Raw genomic sequence first — 17,442 nt, 5'->3', positions numbered from 1 at the left:
TAAATTCAACATATCCAATTTTAGCTATGTAAATTTGTTTTTTTAAATCAATGAAAGACTTTCTCCACTACAGATTCCACTTTGTACTATAGTCTGAATAGTTTGGGGTATGAAGGGTGTGAACCAAAAGGATTTAAGATGAAATAACGACTAATTAGAATGATTCACACTATTCTGAAAAATTTAACATGGATATGTGGAATTTCCCTGTTCTTAAAACGTACCTGTTATTTTTACTCCTTCCTTTGTTTCAGCTGGTATACCAACACCAAACTCATTTTCTCCAGAGACTCTGAAGTAGTAAATAGCTCCTTCTTGTAAATTGGTAACTTTGTAGGAGAGGCGGTTACAGTTGTTGGTCACAGAGACCCATGCTTTCTTGCTGGCCTCACGTTTTTCTATGTGGTAATTCTTCACTGGTGCTCCACCATCATTTTCAGGAACATCCCAGGATAACACTGCAGACTCTTTAGTTACATCTTGCACAGTAATGTTGGTTGGAGGACCGGGGGAATCTAAAACTTTGACAACTAAGGTCAGTGAAGCAGCACTCAAAACATTCTGAATTGTTAATGTGTATTTTCCAGAGTCATTTCTGTTGGCATTTTCAATGGTCAGTGATGTACGAGAGTCTGTGGTATCAATATAAGCTCTAGTGCGGAGGTCAGTGTCTGGCTTACTCCACAAGACATTGGGTACTGGTCTTCCTCGGAAAGGCACAGTCATGGTAAATGAGGCACCAGCCTTGACAATCAAAGTCTTCCTCATTTCACTGTCAATATCAAATACAGGTTCTTCTTCTCTTTCCTTTGCTATCTGAGGGTCGGAGCTATCACTGGGGTCACTAGCACCCACCTTATTGACAGATTTTACTCTGAAAACATATTCAGCTCCTGTTGTTAGTCCACCTATTGTATATTCTGTGCCTCGTAAGCTCTGAATGGCAGTTTTCCAGTCAGTGTCATCAGATTTCTTGTATTCTACAGTGTATCCAGTTATTGGGGCCCCACCATCAAAGAGAGGCTTAACCCAGCTGATAGTAATAGTTGTCTTGCCTGAGTCCACAATTTTGGGTTTGGATGGAGGAGATGGTAGGAACACTGGATCTTCTGCCCGAATTAAGGGAGAGCTTTCACTTGGAAGACTTAGGCCAGCAGCATTTTCTGCATAAACGCGATATTCATATTCACATCCTTCCCGAAGTCCTGTTGATTTCACTCTCAGATCATAAACTGGTTTTTTGTTTACACGCACCCATCTTAGGCTATTTTTCTCTCGCCTTTCAATTATATATCCAGATATTTCACTGCCTCCATCACTCTCGGGTCTTGACCAGCAAAGTGTCATGGATTCTTTGGTCACAGAAGTAATTTGCAAAGATGTGGGTGGACTTGGAACTGTAAATGGATCTAGTGCCTTTACAGCTACACTCTCTAGGGGCTCACCAACACCATATTTATTAACACCAGTTACTCTAAATATATATTCATTGCCTTTGAGTAACTTGGTTACTTTACAGGATGTTGTCCGTAACTCTCCTTCACATATTGTCCATGCAAGGTGGCTTGTTTCACGTTTTTCTACAATGTAATAGTCGATATCTGCGCCACCGTCTTCTTGGGGACGTCCCCAGGAAAGAGAGCATTTCTCAGCAGTGAGGCCATTTATTTCAAGTGGTCCTGCTGGTGGACCAGGCTTATCAAGTACCTTGCAATTAACTGCCACAGACCGAGTGCCAGCAACATTCTTCAGTGTTAGTACATATTGTCCAGTGTCTCGTCTTACACATTCTTTAACTGTTAACAAAGTATGATTGTCTGTTGAGATAATTTCTGTTCTTGCTCTTTCTTCAATTTCTACACCATCCTTGGCCCAGGAAATTACCGGCATAGGTCGCCCTGCAATGTCTGCATTTATCTTAAGGACCTCGCCAGCTTTAACAACAATAACGCCTTGGAACTTGACATCCATCATAATTCTTGGAGCCTCAACATCATCTTTAACTGTAATAGGCCCAGTGGATTCAGATGGCTCACTAACTGAGTCAGCAGCATTCCTTGCAAAAACCCGGAATTCATAACGCTGATCTTCAGTAAGCTCAGTTACTTCAAAGTATGTTTCTTGTATATTAGTATAATTGCACTTCAGCCACCGGCCATCTGGTAGTTCTCTGCGTTCAACAATGTATCCTGTGATCTTAGCTCCACCATCATAATGTGGTTTAGACCATTTAAGTGACACTGATTTTCTTGTGATATTTGTGACTTCAGGTTGTCCAGGAGGGTCACAAGGATCTCTTGCAGGGACTGGTTCACAAGATTTACTGCATTTACCAATTCCAGCAATATTCTCAGCATAAACACGATACTCATACATCAGTCCTTCATCAAGGCCGGAGACTTTCATTTGAGTATCAGGAATGAGAATTTTATTTGCTTTTGACCAAAGAATGCTGCTTCTTTCTTTATACTCAAGATGATAGCCAATTACTCGACTTCCTCCATCATTAACTGGCACCTGCCAGGTTACAAGCATGGTAGATTTTGTGGCATGCACAACTTTAGGAGTACCAGGAGGACCTGGAGGACTGAATGGATACTCTGCAACAACAGCTGAAGATTCACTGTAGGAGCTCTTTCCATAGCGATTTTCTGCACAAACACGGAACTGATACTCACTTCCTGTTGTCAGGCGAACTATTTTAATGGATGTTCTTGCAACTGCTTGTGAAACTATGTGCCATGTTGTAGAGGTGGTTTCTCTCTTTTCAACAATGTAATTGCTAATTTGGCAGCCACCGTCATATTCTGGAGGATTCCAAGAAATGGTTACGCTATCACAACTAACCTCATCAATACGTATAGGACCTGGAGGTCCTGGTCTGTCAAGGACAACTATAGTAATAGGAACTGTTATGGATCCAGCACTGTTTGAAACACATAATTCATAAGTTCCAACATCTTCCCTTGAAGCTTCCTTAATAGATAGTGATGTCACAGTCTTTGAAGAAGAAACATTGACTCTAGTTGTCTCTTTAAGAGTCTGACCATCTTTTTTCCAGGTCACAGTAGCTTGAGGTCTTCCTTTGAATGGCACATCAATCTTAAGTTGGTCTCTAGCCTTTACATTGAAAGTATTGAAAGGAAGCTCAACTGAAGGCTTTATTTCAATATCCCTTGCAATTACTGGCACTCCAAGTTGTCTTGGATCACTTCTTCCCTTTTCATTAACTGCAGCTACCCTGAAGACATACTCTTCTCCTGCAGTTAAGCCAGATATAGTTGCTTCTAGAGTCTTAACTTGTGTGCAAGTGCTCCACTTTTCACTCCCTTTAGTCTGCATTTCAACCACATAACCAGTAATTTTGCTGCCACCATCACTTTCCGGTTTCTCCCACTTAATTGTAGCTGTATTATGGGTCACATCAACAAGAGTTACTCTTCCAGGTGGGAGGGGTGGTTCAGACACTTTAACGGGTTCCGTTGTTTCAGCTGGCAAACCAATCCCGTATTCATTGGAAGCCAAGACTCGGAAATAGTAAGAACATCCTTCTTGTAGATTTTCAATTTTGAAAGTAGTTTTAGTACAATTGTTTGTACTAGTAGCATAGGCTTTTCTGGTAGTTTCTCGTTTTTCAACAATGTAGTTTGTAATCTTAGCTCCACCATCAATAAGTGGCGGTTCCCAGGACAATGTCACTGAGTCTTTCTTCACTTCTCTTACAGTCAAATTCACAGGGGCACTTGGTGAGTCAAGAACTCTGACGTTAACAAAAGCTGTTTTGGAGCCACTATTATTTTCCAATGTCAGATTATACCGACCACTGTCAAATCTGGTAACATTATCAATCACCAACATTGTAAATGAGCTAGTCACCTCAATCTGAGCCCTGTCAGTGAGAATGCCTTCAGCCTTTTCCCATTTAACTTCAGGTTCTGGACGACCTTTGATAGTGACAAATAAGCGTAAAGTAGCACCTGCACGCAGAACGACCACCTTTCTGAGATCAGCATCGAGTTCTATTTCTGGTGGCTCGATTCTCTCCTGAGCAACCACTGAACCAGGTAGAGTTGCAGGTTCACCTACACCTTCAGAATTGATGGCACAAATACGGAAGTTATATTCAGTATTTTCTTTAAGCTTGGTCACTGTGAACTGCTTTCCTTGTAATCCTGTTGGTGGAGTGCAGGTTGTCCATTCATCAGCAGCAGCTTCTTTGACCTCAACAACATAGCCCTTAACAGGTGCACCACCATCATAAATTGGCTTATTCCATGACAGGGAGACAGAAGATCTGGAAGTGTCTGTCACTTTCAGATTGCTTGGTGGACCTGGTGGATACAAGGCATCACATGCACGGTAGAAAACAGATGGCTCACTAGGTTCTCCCACACCAGCTGCATTTTCAGCAGCAACTCTGAATTCATAGGAATGGCCTTCAGTAAGACCAGTTACCCTGAGCCGGAGATCCGTTAGTGTTTTCTTGTTGCACTTGGTCCATCTAATGCCTTCCTTATCTCGTTTTTCAAGAATGTAGTCGTCAATTTCGGCACCTCCATCGTCTACTGGGCGTGTCCATGTTACTATCATAGAATCTTTGGTGATTGCTGAGACTTCAGGTGTTGAAGGAGGACCTGGTGGCTTGTAAGGATTACAGGCTATAATAGGCTCAGATTCCAGGGGCTCTCCAATTCCATATTTATTCACAGCCATGACACGGAAAATGTATTCATTACCAGGAAGAAGTTTAGTAACTTTGTAGTTAAGAGCCTGTACCTCAGTCGAAACCTGGGTCCAAGAGAGTCGGCTTGTCTCCCTCTTTTCAATGATGTAATGTGAAATATTAGCACCACCATCATGCAAAGGTGGGTTCCATGCCAGGTAACATTTTTCTGCAGTAACTCCCGTAACTTTCAGAGGCCCTTCAGGAGGTCCTGGCCTGTCAAGTACCTTTACAGTGATTGGTATAGACTTTGTACCACCAACATTGCTGAGTTTCAGAATATATTGTCCTCCATCAGTCCGTATACAGTCTTTGACAACAAGAGTTGTTTTCTGAATAGTAGATTTAATTTCCATTCTAGCCGCTGTTTCTTCAAGTTCTTTTCCATCTTTTAACCAAATAACATCAGGTATAGGTTTGCCACGGATGTCAGCTTCAAGAACAAAAGTCTCTCCTGCATGAACAACGATGACATCTTTATATTTTGGATCTAGAGAGGCATTCGGTGCATCAATTTCATCTCTTGCAGTAATGGCACCACTACTTTCAGATGGTTCACTCAAGTTTCCAGCTGCATTCCTTGCAATTACTCTAAATTCATATCTTTGGTCTTCTACAAGTCCACTCACTGTAAATTCAGTTTCTAATACATTGGTAAAGCTGGCTTTCATCCAGCGGCCGTCAGGTAGGTCCTTCTTTTCTACAATATAACCTGTTATTTTGCTACCACCATCATAGGCAGGTTTCTTCCATTTCAGTGTGATGTTGTTTCTTGTAATAACAATGGCTTCAGGGCGACCAGGTGGGTCACATGGATCACGAGCAACAAAGCATTCCGACACTTTGCTAGGCTTGCCAATGCCAACAATATTTTCAGCAGAAACTTTGAACTCATACTCAAGGCCCTCATCAAGCCCAGTTGTTTTGAATTTGGTATCCTGAATGAGGGTCTTATTTAACTTGACCCATAAAATACTGTTCTTTTCTTTCTGTTCAAGATGGTAGCCAATAATTTTGCTGCCTCCATCATTAACTGGCTCATGCCATTGGACAAGCATCTGATCTTTTGAGATTGATGTCACAAAAGGAGTTCCAGGTGGTCCAGGTTCTTTAAATGGATATTGTACAATAATTGGCTTAGAATCCAGTGGGGCACTTTTTCCATACCTGTTTTCAGCAAAAATTCTAAACTGGTACTCCGTGCCTGTTTTCAGTTTGGTTATTTTAATTGTTGTTCTTGCAACTGTTGCTGATACCATATGCCAAGTGGTGGTGGTTGTATCTCGCTTCTCTACAATGTAGTTGCTTATCTGGCAGCCACCAGTATAGGCTGGAGGTTCCCAAGATATGACTACAAAGTCTGCACTAACTTCATCAAACCGAACTGGGCCAACCGGAGGTCCAGGCTTTTCTAAAACAATAACACTGAGATTTTCTGTTGCTGTGCCTGCACTATTTGTTGCTGTTACAGTGTATTTTCCAAAGTCATCTTTGTTACTTTCTTTAATGTGCAAGACAGTTGAGGTAGCTGTTTCTTCAACGTTTACTCTTGTTGTCTGTTTTAGAGGCTCACCATCTTTGACCCAAGAAATTTTAGGTCTTGGTCGGCCTATAACTGGAATTTCTATTTTAAGATCTTCTCCAGCTTGGATACTATATGTGTTAAATGGTAACTTTAAACTAGGCTGTATAGTCAAGTCCTTGGCTATGACAGGAACACCCAGCACTCTTGGATCGCTTTTTCCTTTCTCGTTATAAGCCTTGACACGGAACTGATATTCTTGTCCAGAACTCAAACCAGTAACAACTGCGTTACAGACTTTGGATTCGGCCACAACACTCCATTTTTCAGTTCCTTTGGGCTGCATTTCAACAACATACCCCAAGACTCTGCTACCACCATCATGTTCAGGCTTCTCCCACATAAGCGATGCACTGGTCTGGGAGACATCAGTGAGTGTAACCTTTCCTGGAGGGGAAGGAGGTTCAGCAGCTTTCACAGCATCAACAGTTTCCACTGGAACACCGACTCCAAATTCATTTTCAGCCATGACTCTGAAGTAATAAATGGCTCCTTCTGTAAGATTTTCCACTTTAAAACTTGTTTTGCTGCATTTACTACTTACATTAGCATAAGCTTTTCTGGTTGACTCACGTTTGTCAATCACATAGTTCTTGACCTTTGCCCCTCCATCAATGATGGGTGGCTCCCATACCAGGAGGACAGAATCTTTTCTCACTTCTTTGACTGCCAAATTCTGTGGTGGTCCTGGAGTGTCAAGAACTTTCACAGTTACAAAAGCAGACTTTGATCCACTGCTGTTTTCCAACTTAAGAATGTATTTTCCAGCATCATTTCTATCACAGTTATCTATTGATAGTTGGGTATAGTTTACTCCCTTTTCAATTTGGACCTTATCTGTGAATTCACCTTCTTCTCGAGACCAAGTGATCTCAGGCGTTGGACGACCTTTGAATGGAATGTGAATTCTGGCAGAGCCACCAGCTCTTACAACAATTCCTTTTCTTAATTCGGAATCAAGGTCAAGTTCAGGTGCTTCGAGTTTATCTTCTGGTTTCACAGTACCAGGAACTGATGTAGCCTCGCCTAAACCAACTTTGTTAAGGGCACTGACTCGTATTTTATACTCTTGGTGTTCGGTCAGCTTTGAAATTTCAAATCGAGTGACCCTTAAGCCAGTCTGTGGAGTAACTATTTGCCATTCTTCTTCATCTGCTTTACACATTTCTACTACATATCCCAGGATCTCACTGCCACCATCGTAGATGGGTTTACCCCAGGCAAGTGTGATTGAATTTTTAGTAGTGTCTACAATGTGTGCATTGGTGGGTGGGCCAGGTTTGAACACAGGATCACAGGCCTTATAATAAACTGTAGCTGGACTTGGTTCTCCAACTCCAGCAGCATTTTCTGCAGAGACCCTGAATTCATACTCATGATCTTCTGTTAATCCTGTCACTCTTAGACGCAAATCTGTAATGCGGCGTTTATTACATTTTATCCATCGAATACCACTTCTGTCTCTTTTCTCTACAATGTAACCAATAATCTCACTTCCACCATCACTATCTGGACGGTTCCAACAGACGGTCATGGAGTCTTTGGCAATATTTGTGATTTCCAAGCTTTTTGGTGGTCCAGGAAGCACAAATGGATTTTTCATTAGTACTGGTGCAGATTCCAAAGGCTCTCCAACACCATATTTGTTGACAGCCATTATACGGAAAATATATTCATTACCTTCTAAGAGTTTGGTAATTTTCAGAGAATTGGTCACAACTTCTGAAGCAACAACAGTCCAGGCAAGTCGACTTGTTTCTCGCTTTTCAACAACATAGTGAGAAATGTCACTGCCACCATCTTGAAGTGGTGGAGACCATGTTAAAGAACATTTTTCAGAAGTGACTCCAGTAACCTGGACTGGCCCTTCTGGAGGTCCTGGTCTATCTAATACTTTTACATTTACTGGGAATGATTTAGAACCTGCAACATTGGAAGCTCTTAAAATATACTGTCCACCATCAATTCTAATCGCATCTTTTATAATAAGTAAAGCCTTGAAATCTGTGTTCTTTATTTCACATCTAGCAGATTCTTCAATTTCCTTATCTCCTCTTAACCACTCAATGGTAGGTAGGGGCTTTCCATGGACATCAGCCTCAAGCCTAAATGTTTCTCCAGCATTTACCACAATTGTGTCTCTGAATTTGGGATCCATTGAAATTCTTGGGAGTTCAACCTCATCCTTGGCAGTTATTGGTCCAGTACTGTCAGAGGGTTTACTTATTGCACCAGCTGCATTCTTTGCAATGACTCTGAATTCATATCTTTGATCTTCAGTAAGACCTGACACAGTAAATTGAGTTTCAATGACATTTGTAAAGCTGGCTTTCATCCAACGACCATCAGGCAAGTCACGTTTCTCTACAATGTAGCCTGTAATCATACTTCCACCATCATATACAGGTTTGGTCCACTGTAAAGTGATTTCATTTCTTTTAACCATTATTGCTTCTGGGGTTCCTGGTGGGTCACAGGGATCTCTGGCTACATAGCATTCAGAATTCTTGCTTGCTTTGCCTACACCAACAATATTTTCAGCATAAACTCTGAATTCATATTCAATGCCTTCTTCAAGATTCTGTGCTTTGAATTGAGTGTCATGAATAATAGTTTTGTTGACCTTTGTCCACAAAATACTATTTCTTTCTTTTCTCTCCAGGTGGTAACCTATGACTGGGCTTCCACCATTGTTGATTGGCTCATGCCACTGTATGACCATGGAGTCTTTGGAAATGGCTGTGGCAAATGGTGTACCTGGAGGACCTGGTTCTTTGTAGGGATATTGAGCAACAATTGGATCAGACTCTAAGGCAAAGCTTTGTCCATATCTGTTTTCGGCAAATATTCTGAATTGGTATTCTGTGCCAGTTTTCAGTTTGGTCACCTTGAGCGTAGTTCTAGCAACAGTAGCAGAAACAACATCCCATACTGTGGTGGTTGTATCTCTTTTCTGAACAATGTAGTTGGTGATTTGGCAGCCACCTGTATATAATGGAGGGTTCCAAGATAATGTAATACTTTCAGCACTAACATCATCAAATTTAACGGGTCCTTTTGGAGGATCAGGTTTATCTAGAGTTATAATTTCGATGGATGCTGTCTTCTGACCAACAACATTGGCAACTGTGATGCCATATTGTCCACCATCATCCTTATGAGTTTCTTTAATACTGAGTGTGGTGAGATCCAGTGAATCAGTAACATTGATTCTTGTGGTCTGCTTCAGTGGGAGACCATCTTTAGTCCAGGTAATGGTTGGCTTAGGACGTCCAGAAATTGGCACTTCTATTTTCAAATCCTGGCCAACCTGTACACTGTAACTACTGAATGCAGGTTTTACATCTGGCTCAATTACCAGATCTTTGGCAACTATTGGAACTGCAAGAGACCGAGGATCACTTCTCCCCTTTTCATTTACAGCAACAACTCTAAAAAGATATTCTTCCCCTTGAGTTAGGTTGGTAATTACTGCCTCAAGAGACTTTACTCGAGCACACTCTGACCACTTCTCACTGTGTTTAGCTTGCATTTCCACAATATACTGAATGATTTTACTGCCACCATCGTGTTCAGGCTTTGTCCAACTCAGAGAGACACTGTTTCTGGTGACATCATCCACAGTTATTTTTCCAGGAGGTTGTGGTACTTCTGCAACCTTAATTGGATCAGCAGTCTGAGCAGGAAGGCCAATACCATACTCATTCTCAGCTGTGACTCTAAAGTAATAACTGCAACCTTCTTGGAGCTGATCGATTTTCCAAGAATTCTTATGGCAATTAGTTACAACAGCAGCATATGATTTTCTTGTGGCTTCACGTTTCTCAACAATGTAATTTTTTATTTTGGATCCCCCATCCAACAAAGGAGGTTCCCATGTAATGGATACCGAGTCTTTGGTGATTTCTGTGACTTTCAGGTTAACAGGTGGACTTGGTGTGTCCAGAACTCTCACAGTAACAAAGGCAGACTTTGTTCCACTGCTGTTTTCTAATGTAAGCGTATATTTTCCACTATCATATCGGTTGACATTGTCAAGAACAAGAGAGGTGAAACTGCTAGTGACATCAATTATAGCTGCATCTCGGATTTCACCATCCATCTTTCCCCATTTAACTTCTGGCGTAGGACGACCTTTGATAGGAACAAATAACCTTAAGGAGCCACCTGCCCTAATGTTTATGATTTTCCTTAGTTCTAGGTCAAGATCAATGTCTGGTGCTTCCAGTTTTTCTTCAACTATAATAGGTCCAGGGACATCAGCATGTTCTCCAACACCAGCTTTATTAATAGCACAGATACGGAAGTTGTATTCATGCTTTTCCAACAGCTTCTCTACTTCTATGTTTGTTTTGTTAATTCCAGTTGGTGGAGTGCACATTGTCCATTCACCAACACTCACATCACATTTTTCAACAATGTATCCTTGGATTTCACAGCCACCATCATATATTGGTTTGCTCCAAGAAAGGAATACTGAAGATCTGGTAGTATCTATGACTTTGGGGTTGTTTGGAGGTCCTGGTTTATAAATAGGATCACAAGCCTTTTGGTGAGCAGAAGGAGGGCTTGGTTCACTAAGTCCAGCAGCATTCTCAGCGGAAACTCTGAACTCATAATTGTGATTTTCTATGAGTCCTGTCACTCTCAGGCGCAACTCTCCAATCAGACGCTTGTGGCATCTTGTCCATCTAATGCCTTCTTTATCCCGTTTCTCAAGAACATATCCAAGAATTTCACTGCCACCATCAGATGCTGGTCTTTCCCATACAACAATCATTGAGTCCTTGGTCACTGTTGTGACTTCTGGAGCTTTTGGTGCATCTGGTACTACAAATGGATTCTTGGCAATTACTGGCTCAGATTCGAGAGGTTCACCAACACCGTATTTGTTTACAGCCATTATACGGAAACTATATTCATTGCCTTCAAGAAGCTTAGTAACCTTGCAGCTGAGGGTCTGCACATTGGCATCAACCACAGTCCAAACTAAGCGACTGGTTTCTCTCTTTTCCACAATATAGTTTATTATATCACTCCCACCATCCTGAAGTGGGGGTTTCCAAGCTAGTGTGCATTTTTCTGCTGTAATGCCTGAGATAACAACAGGTCCTTCAGGTGGCCCTGGTCTATCAAGAACTTTGACATTCACAGTAACTGATCTCTCTCCTGCAACATTTTTGGCTTTCAGTATGTAATTTCCACTGTCGATGCGTACTGCATCTTTTACACTGAGACTGGTAGCAAAGTCGGTGCTCTTTATTTCTAATCGAGCTGTGTTTGAAAGCTCCTGTTCACCTTTTATCCACTGAATTGTTGGTATTGGCTTGCCATAAATATCTGCATCAACCCTGAATGACTCACCAGCATGAACCACGATTGTGTCTTTGTATTTTGGATCCATACTTATTCGTGGTGGATCTACCTCATCTCTAGCTGTGATTGCTCCTGTGCTTTCTGAAGGCTCACTAAACACTCCTGCGGCATTTCGGGCTATAACCCGGAACTCATATCTGTGATCTTCAACGAGGCCAGTTACTTCAAAATGAGTGTCAATAATATTTGTAAAACTGGCTTTCATCCAACGGCCCTCAGGTAATTCTTTCTTTTCAACAATGTATCCAGTAATCTTGCTTCCACCATCATAGGTGGGTTTCTTCCACTGAAGAGTCACAGAATTCCTTGTGACAATGATTGCCTCTGGCTTTCCTGGTGGATCACATGGGTCACGAGCCACATAGCATTCTGATACTTTACTTGGCTTGCCAATGCCCACGATGTTCTCTGCAGAGACTCTAAATTCATATTCAACACCTTCTTCAAGGCCAGTTGTCTTAAACTTGGTTTGAGGGATAGGTGTTTTATTCAACTTAATCCAGAGGATGCTATTTCTTTCCTTGCGTTCTAGATGATAGCCAGTGACTCTGCTTCCTCCATCACTTACTGGCTCATTCCATTGTACTTCCATGCTGTCCCTGGAGGACAGTGTGACAAGTGGAGTGCCAGGAGGACCAGGAACTTTGAATGGATATTGGGCTACAATAGGCTCTGAATTGAGGTAGGTACTCTTCCCATATCTGTTTTCAGCTGCAATTCTAAACTGATATTCACATCCAGTCTTCAATCGGCAAGCCTTTATTGTTGTCCTTGCAACTGTAGCTGATACAATTTGCCAGGTGGTTGTGGAAGTGTCCCGTTTCTCAACAATGTAATTATTGATAGAACTTCCACCATCATACTTGGGTGGGGCCCAGGAAAGAGTGATACTATCAGCTGTCACTTCATCTATTTTAACTGGTCCAGTTGGAGGCCCTGGTTTGTCAAGAACGATAACACTAAGGGTTTCAGTAGCTTCACCCGCTGAGTTAGTCAGTTTAACCATATAATGGCCAACATCTTCTCGGCAGGCTTCCTTTATTGTCAGTAGTGAATTATTTTCTGTGCTCTCTGCATTTACTCTAGTTGTCTGCTTCAGTGGTACATCATCTTTATGCCAGGTTACAGCTGGTGTAGGGCGGCCAATGAATGGAACATCAACTTTTAGGTCTTCACCTGCCAGTACAGTGAAAGTATTGAACGGGAGTTTGAAGGCTGGTGGAATGACAAGGTCTTTGGCGATCACTGGCACACTCAGTTGTCTAGGATCACTGATGCCCTTTTCATTCTGAGCTGAAACACGGAAAGAGTATTCTTCACCCTGAATTAATCCAGTGATAGTGGCTTCAGTGACCTTGACTGTGGCACACGTGGCCCATTTGTCACTGCCTTTGCTCTGCATCTCCACAATGTAGCCTAGAATTCGGCTGCCTCCATCATGCTCTGGTTTCTCCCAAGATAGTGACACGCTATTTCTTGTGACATCCATCAAAGTTATTTTTCCTGGAGGAAGAGGGCGTTCTGATGCTTTCACAGATTCTGCGGTTTCAGCAGGCAGCCCAATGCCATATTCATTTTCTGCGAGAACCCTGAAATAGTAGCTACAGCCTTCTTGAAGCTGGTCTACCTTCCAGGAAGTCTTGTGGCAGTTTGTTGCAACAGTTGAATATGCTTTTCTTGTTGATTCCCGCTTTTCAACAATATAGTTCTTGATTTTCGAACCTCCATCAAGGAGAGGCGGGTCCCATGTCAGTGTAACAGATGTCTTAGTGACCTCCTTTACCTTCAGATCCTGTGGAGGGCCTGGTGTATCGAGTACTCTAACATTGACAAATGCAGACTTGCTGCCTGAACTATTTTCTACAGTTAGTATATATTTGCCACTGTCAAATCTGTTTACATTTCCAACAATAAGCAGTGTGTAAGAGCTTGTGGATTCGATGCTAGCTTTATCTAAAGATTCTCCGTGTTCCCGGGCCCACTTCACCTCAGGTGCAGGCCTTCCTTTGATTGGAACAAAAAGTCTCAGGGTGCAGCAGGCCCTTATAGTAACAAGTTTACGCAGGTCAGCATCCAGTTCAATCTCTGGAGGCAGCATTCTGTCTTCAGCCTTTGGAGTTCCAGGAACAAGGGCAGGTTCCCCAAGTCCTTCAGAATTCATGGCATAGATACGGATCTTATATTCCTGGTTCTCTATGAGGCCAGTGATGGTATAAGAAGTTGCCTTGAGTCCTGCTGGTGGAGTAACAATCTGCCATTCATCTTCCTCTGGCAGGGCAATCTCAACCATATACCCAGTGATTTCTGAACCACCATCATAGATAGGTTTATTCCAGGCAATTGAAATGGATGATCTACTTGTATCTAGAACACGTGGGTTACCTGGTGGTCCAGGTTTAAACACAGTGTCACAAGCCTTGTAAAATGGACTGGTAGGACTTGGTGCACTAATTCCAGCAGCATTTTCAGCCATAATTCTGTACTCATATTCATGTCCTTCTGTCAGTCCAGACACTTTATATCTTAAATCAGTAACAGTTTTTTTGTTGCATTTAACCCAGCGTTGGCTAGCTTTATCATGCCGTTCCACAATGTAATTGATGATCTCACTTCCACCATCAGAATCAGGATGTCCCCAGCAGACAACCATCGAATCTTTAGTAATAGTTGTCACTTCAGGGTTTTTGGGTGGATCAGGTGGTCCATAAGGATTCACTGCGAGCACAGGCTCTGATTCCAGTGGCTCTCCAACTCCATATTTATTTACAGCCATGACACGGAATATGTATTCATTGCCCTTCAAGAGTTTAGTGACCTTTAGCTTTGTTACTTGGACTTCTGAGGCTACATTTGTCCATGCCAATCTGCTGGTTTCACGTTTCTGTACTATGTAATGATCAATTTTGGCACCTCCATCATCCAGTGGAGGCAACCATGACAGTACACACTTTTCCGAAGTCACTTCAGTTACAGCCAAAGGTCCTTCAGGTGGCCCTGGTCTGTCAAGAACTTTGACATTGAAAATGTGTTTGGCAAAGCCACCAGGATTAGTTGCTGTAAGGGTGTAGGCACCACTATCCCTTCTTGTTGAATCCTTGTTTACCAGATTAGTAGAGAAATCTGCAATTTTTATTTCTAATTTTGCTGTGCCTTCCAGCTCTTTTCCATCTTTGGTCCATTCCATTGTTGGAGGTGGGCGGCCTGAAACATCAGCTTCTAGCCTGAATGCTTCACCTGCTTTTAATACAACTGTGTCCTTAAATTTAACATCCACCTTTATCTTTGGTGCTTCAACGTCATCCCTGCATGTGATAGCATCGGATGGCTCAGAAGGTGGACTGATGGCACCCGCAGCATTTTTGGCAATCACACGGAATTCATATGCAGCATCTTCTGTTAGGCCACTGACTGTAAATTCATTCTCCAAAATGTTGCTGAAGTTTGCCTTCAGCCACCGTCCATTAGGAAGGTCTCTCTTTTCCACAATATAACTGGTAATTTTAAAGCCCCCAGTATATTCAGGCTTAGCCCATTTAAGTGTCACTGTGTGTCTTGTAATATTTAGAGGTACTGGTTTTCCAGGTGGGTCAATGGGATCCAGAGCAAACATAGGCTCCGATGGCTTGCTTGGCTTGCTTTTGCCTGCCATATTTTCTGCAATTACCCGGAATTCATAAGCAATACCATCTGTAAGTCCACTAGATTTGAAAATGTTGCCTGGTACTAAAGCTTTGCTCACTGTCTGCCAGAGAATACCATTTCGTTCTTTTCTTTCAACGTGATATCCTAAAATGGGGCTTCCACCATCAGAAAGTGGCTCATGCCAGCTAATTGTCATTGAATCCTTGGTAACTGCAGTTACCTGAGGGGTACCAGGAGGCCCAGGAACCTTAAATGGATAGTTGGCAACTATAGATGCTGATGTGATGCCTGGTCCAACTCCATATCTATTCTGAGCTTTTACACGGAACTGATACTCTAGTCCAGTAGTAAGGCGGGTGGCTTTATAGGTAGTACGTATAACGGTGGTTGCTAACTCAACCCAGGTAGTACTGTCAGTCTGCCGCATTTCCACTACGTAGTTGCTTATTGGGACGCCACCATCGTTCTCAGGGGGATCCCAAGAGAAGATTACAAAGTCAGATGAAACTTCATCAAATTTGATTGGTCCAGTAGGTGGCCCTGGGATATCATGGACTTGAATGGTGATGACATCACCAACCTCTCCGACAATGTTCCTTGCTGTTAATGGATAGGGCCCACTATCACTTCTGACACACTCATTGATATTTAAGATGGTTGAAGTTGCTGTGGTTTCAAAATTAACTCTCTGTGTCTGTTTAAGAATTTGGTCTCCTTTTTTCCATGTCACTGTGGGTTTCGGTCGACCAAGCACTGGAATTTCAACTTTGATGTTCTCACCAGCTCTGGCAATGACCAGTTTCTGATAGATGCCACGGAGATCCAGCTCTGGAAGCATTGTCTGCTCCTTGACAATGACAGGTCTGCTTTCTCTAGGGGCACTTCTCCCTGCACTGTTCACTGCCATCACTTGGAAGGTGTATTCCTCTCCTTCGGTTAGATTCCTCGCAACACATTCTAATCCTTTCACGGTTGTGATGTGGGTCCACTGGTCAGAGCCTTTTCTTTGGGCTTCAATCACATAGCCAGTGATCTTGCTGCCACCATCATGTTTGGGCTTAGGCCATGCCAGGCTGACGGTGCTCTTAGTTATGTCCATGATGTTAAGGCTGTCTGGTGGAGATGGTGCTTCAGAGGCTTTTACAGGCTCTGTAGTTTCTGCTGGCTCACCAATTCCATATTCATTCTCTGCCATCACTCTGAAGAAGTATTCACATCCTTCAGACAAGCCAGTAACTTTATACGTGCATTTATGGCACTTAGTGGTGGCTGTGGAATATGATTTCCGTGTTGCTTCACGTTTCTCTACAATGTAGTTTGTTATACGTGAGCCCCCATCTATCAGAGGGAGGTCCCAGTGCAGGGTGACACTGTCCTTTGTGATGTCTGTAGGCCGCAGGTTGAGGACTGGGCCTGGTGTGTCCAAGACTCTGACGTTCACAAAGCCACTTTTCTTCCCAGCCGGGTTTTCAATAGTCATGACAAATTTACCGGTATCATATCTGTTACATTCTGGGATAATCAGAAGAGTAAATGATTCTGTATTTTCAATGTTGGCTCGGTTTTTCAGGTTGATGTCATCTTTGGTCCATGTCACTTCAGGAGCAGGACGACCTTTAATCGGCACAAATATTCTAATACTGAGTCCTGCTCTAACAACAAGAGTTCTTCGAAGCTCAGCATCTAGTTCAAAATCAGGAGCCATTTCCCGTTCTACGATTTCAACATCTGGAATTACCGCCGGCTCCCCAACACCTGCATCGTTGATGGCACTGATTCTAAAGTTGTATTTTTCTCTAGTCTGAAGATCAGGAACAACGAACTGAGTGATTCTGAGGGAAGTTCCTGTGGTATCTTTTATCCAGGTCTCATCTCCTACTTTCTGATGCTCCACAACATAGCCAGTGATTTCAAGTCCGCCATCATAATGAGGCTTGCCCCATGCCAAAGAAGCAGATTTCTTAGTAGTATCAGTGACGTGTGGATTTGAAGGTGGTCCTGGAGGATCTGAAAAAGAAACAAAGACACAAAAGTATATATTCAGAGTGTGGCTCTTGGATAATTAAGATAAAATATTGGCACACTGGAATGAGTGGTGTTGAAAAAGACAAATACTAAC

At 42.4% G+C, this 17,442-nt stretch overlaps 1 protein-coding gene across 3 annotated transcripts in view; it reads right to left on the bottom strand.

The window, feature by feature from the left end:
• Positions 1-17,442, bottom strand: part of TTN (titin) — a 269,746-nt gene that overhangs the window by 32,585 nt on the left and 219,719 nt on the right. For all 3 annotated transcript variants that reach the window (XM_032293067.1, XM_032293068.1, XM_032293069.1), the window contains one exon: positions 225-17,330. In XM_032293067.1, coding sequence (XP_032148958.1) covers positions 225-17,330 — 17,106 coding nt within the window. The remainder of the gene's footprint in view (positions 1-224; positions 17,331-17,442) is intronic.

The sequence above is a fragment of the Sapajus apella genome, unplaced genomic scaffold, assembly GCF_009761245.1.
Source record: "Sapajus apella isolate SASKATOON/1434 unplaced genomic scaffold, GSC_monkey_1.0 scaffold28, whole genome shotgun sequence".
Lineage (NCBI taxonomy): Eukaryota > Metazoa > Chordata > Mammalia > Primates > Cebidae > Sapajus > Sapajus apella.
This window is presented reverse-complemented; position numbering and strand designations above follow the sequence as displayed.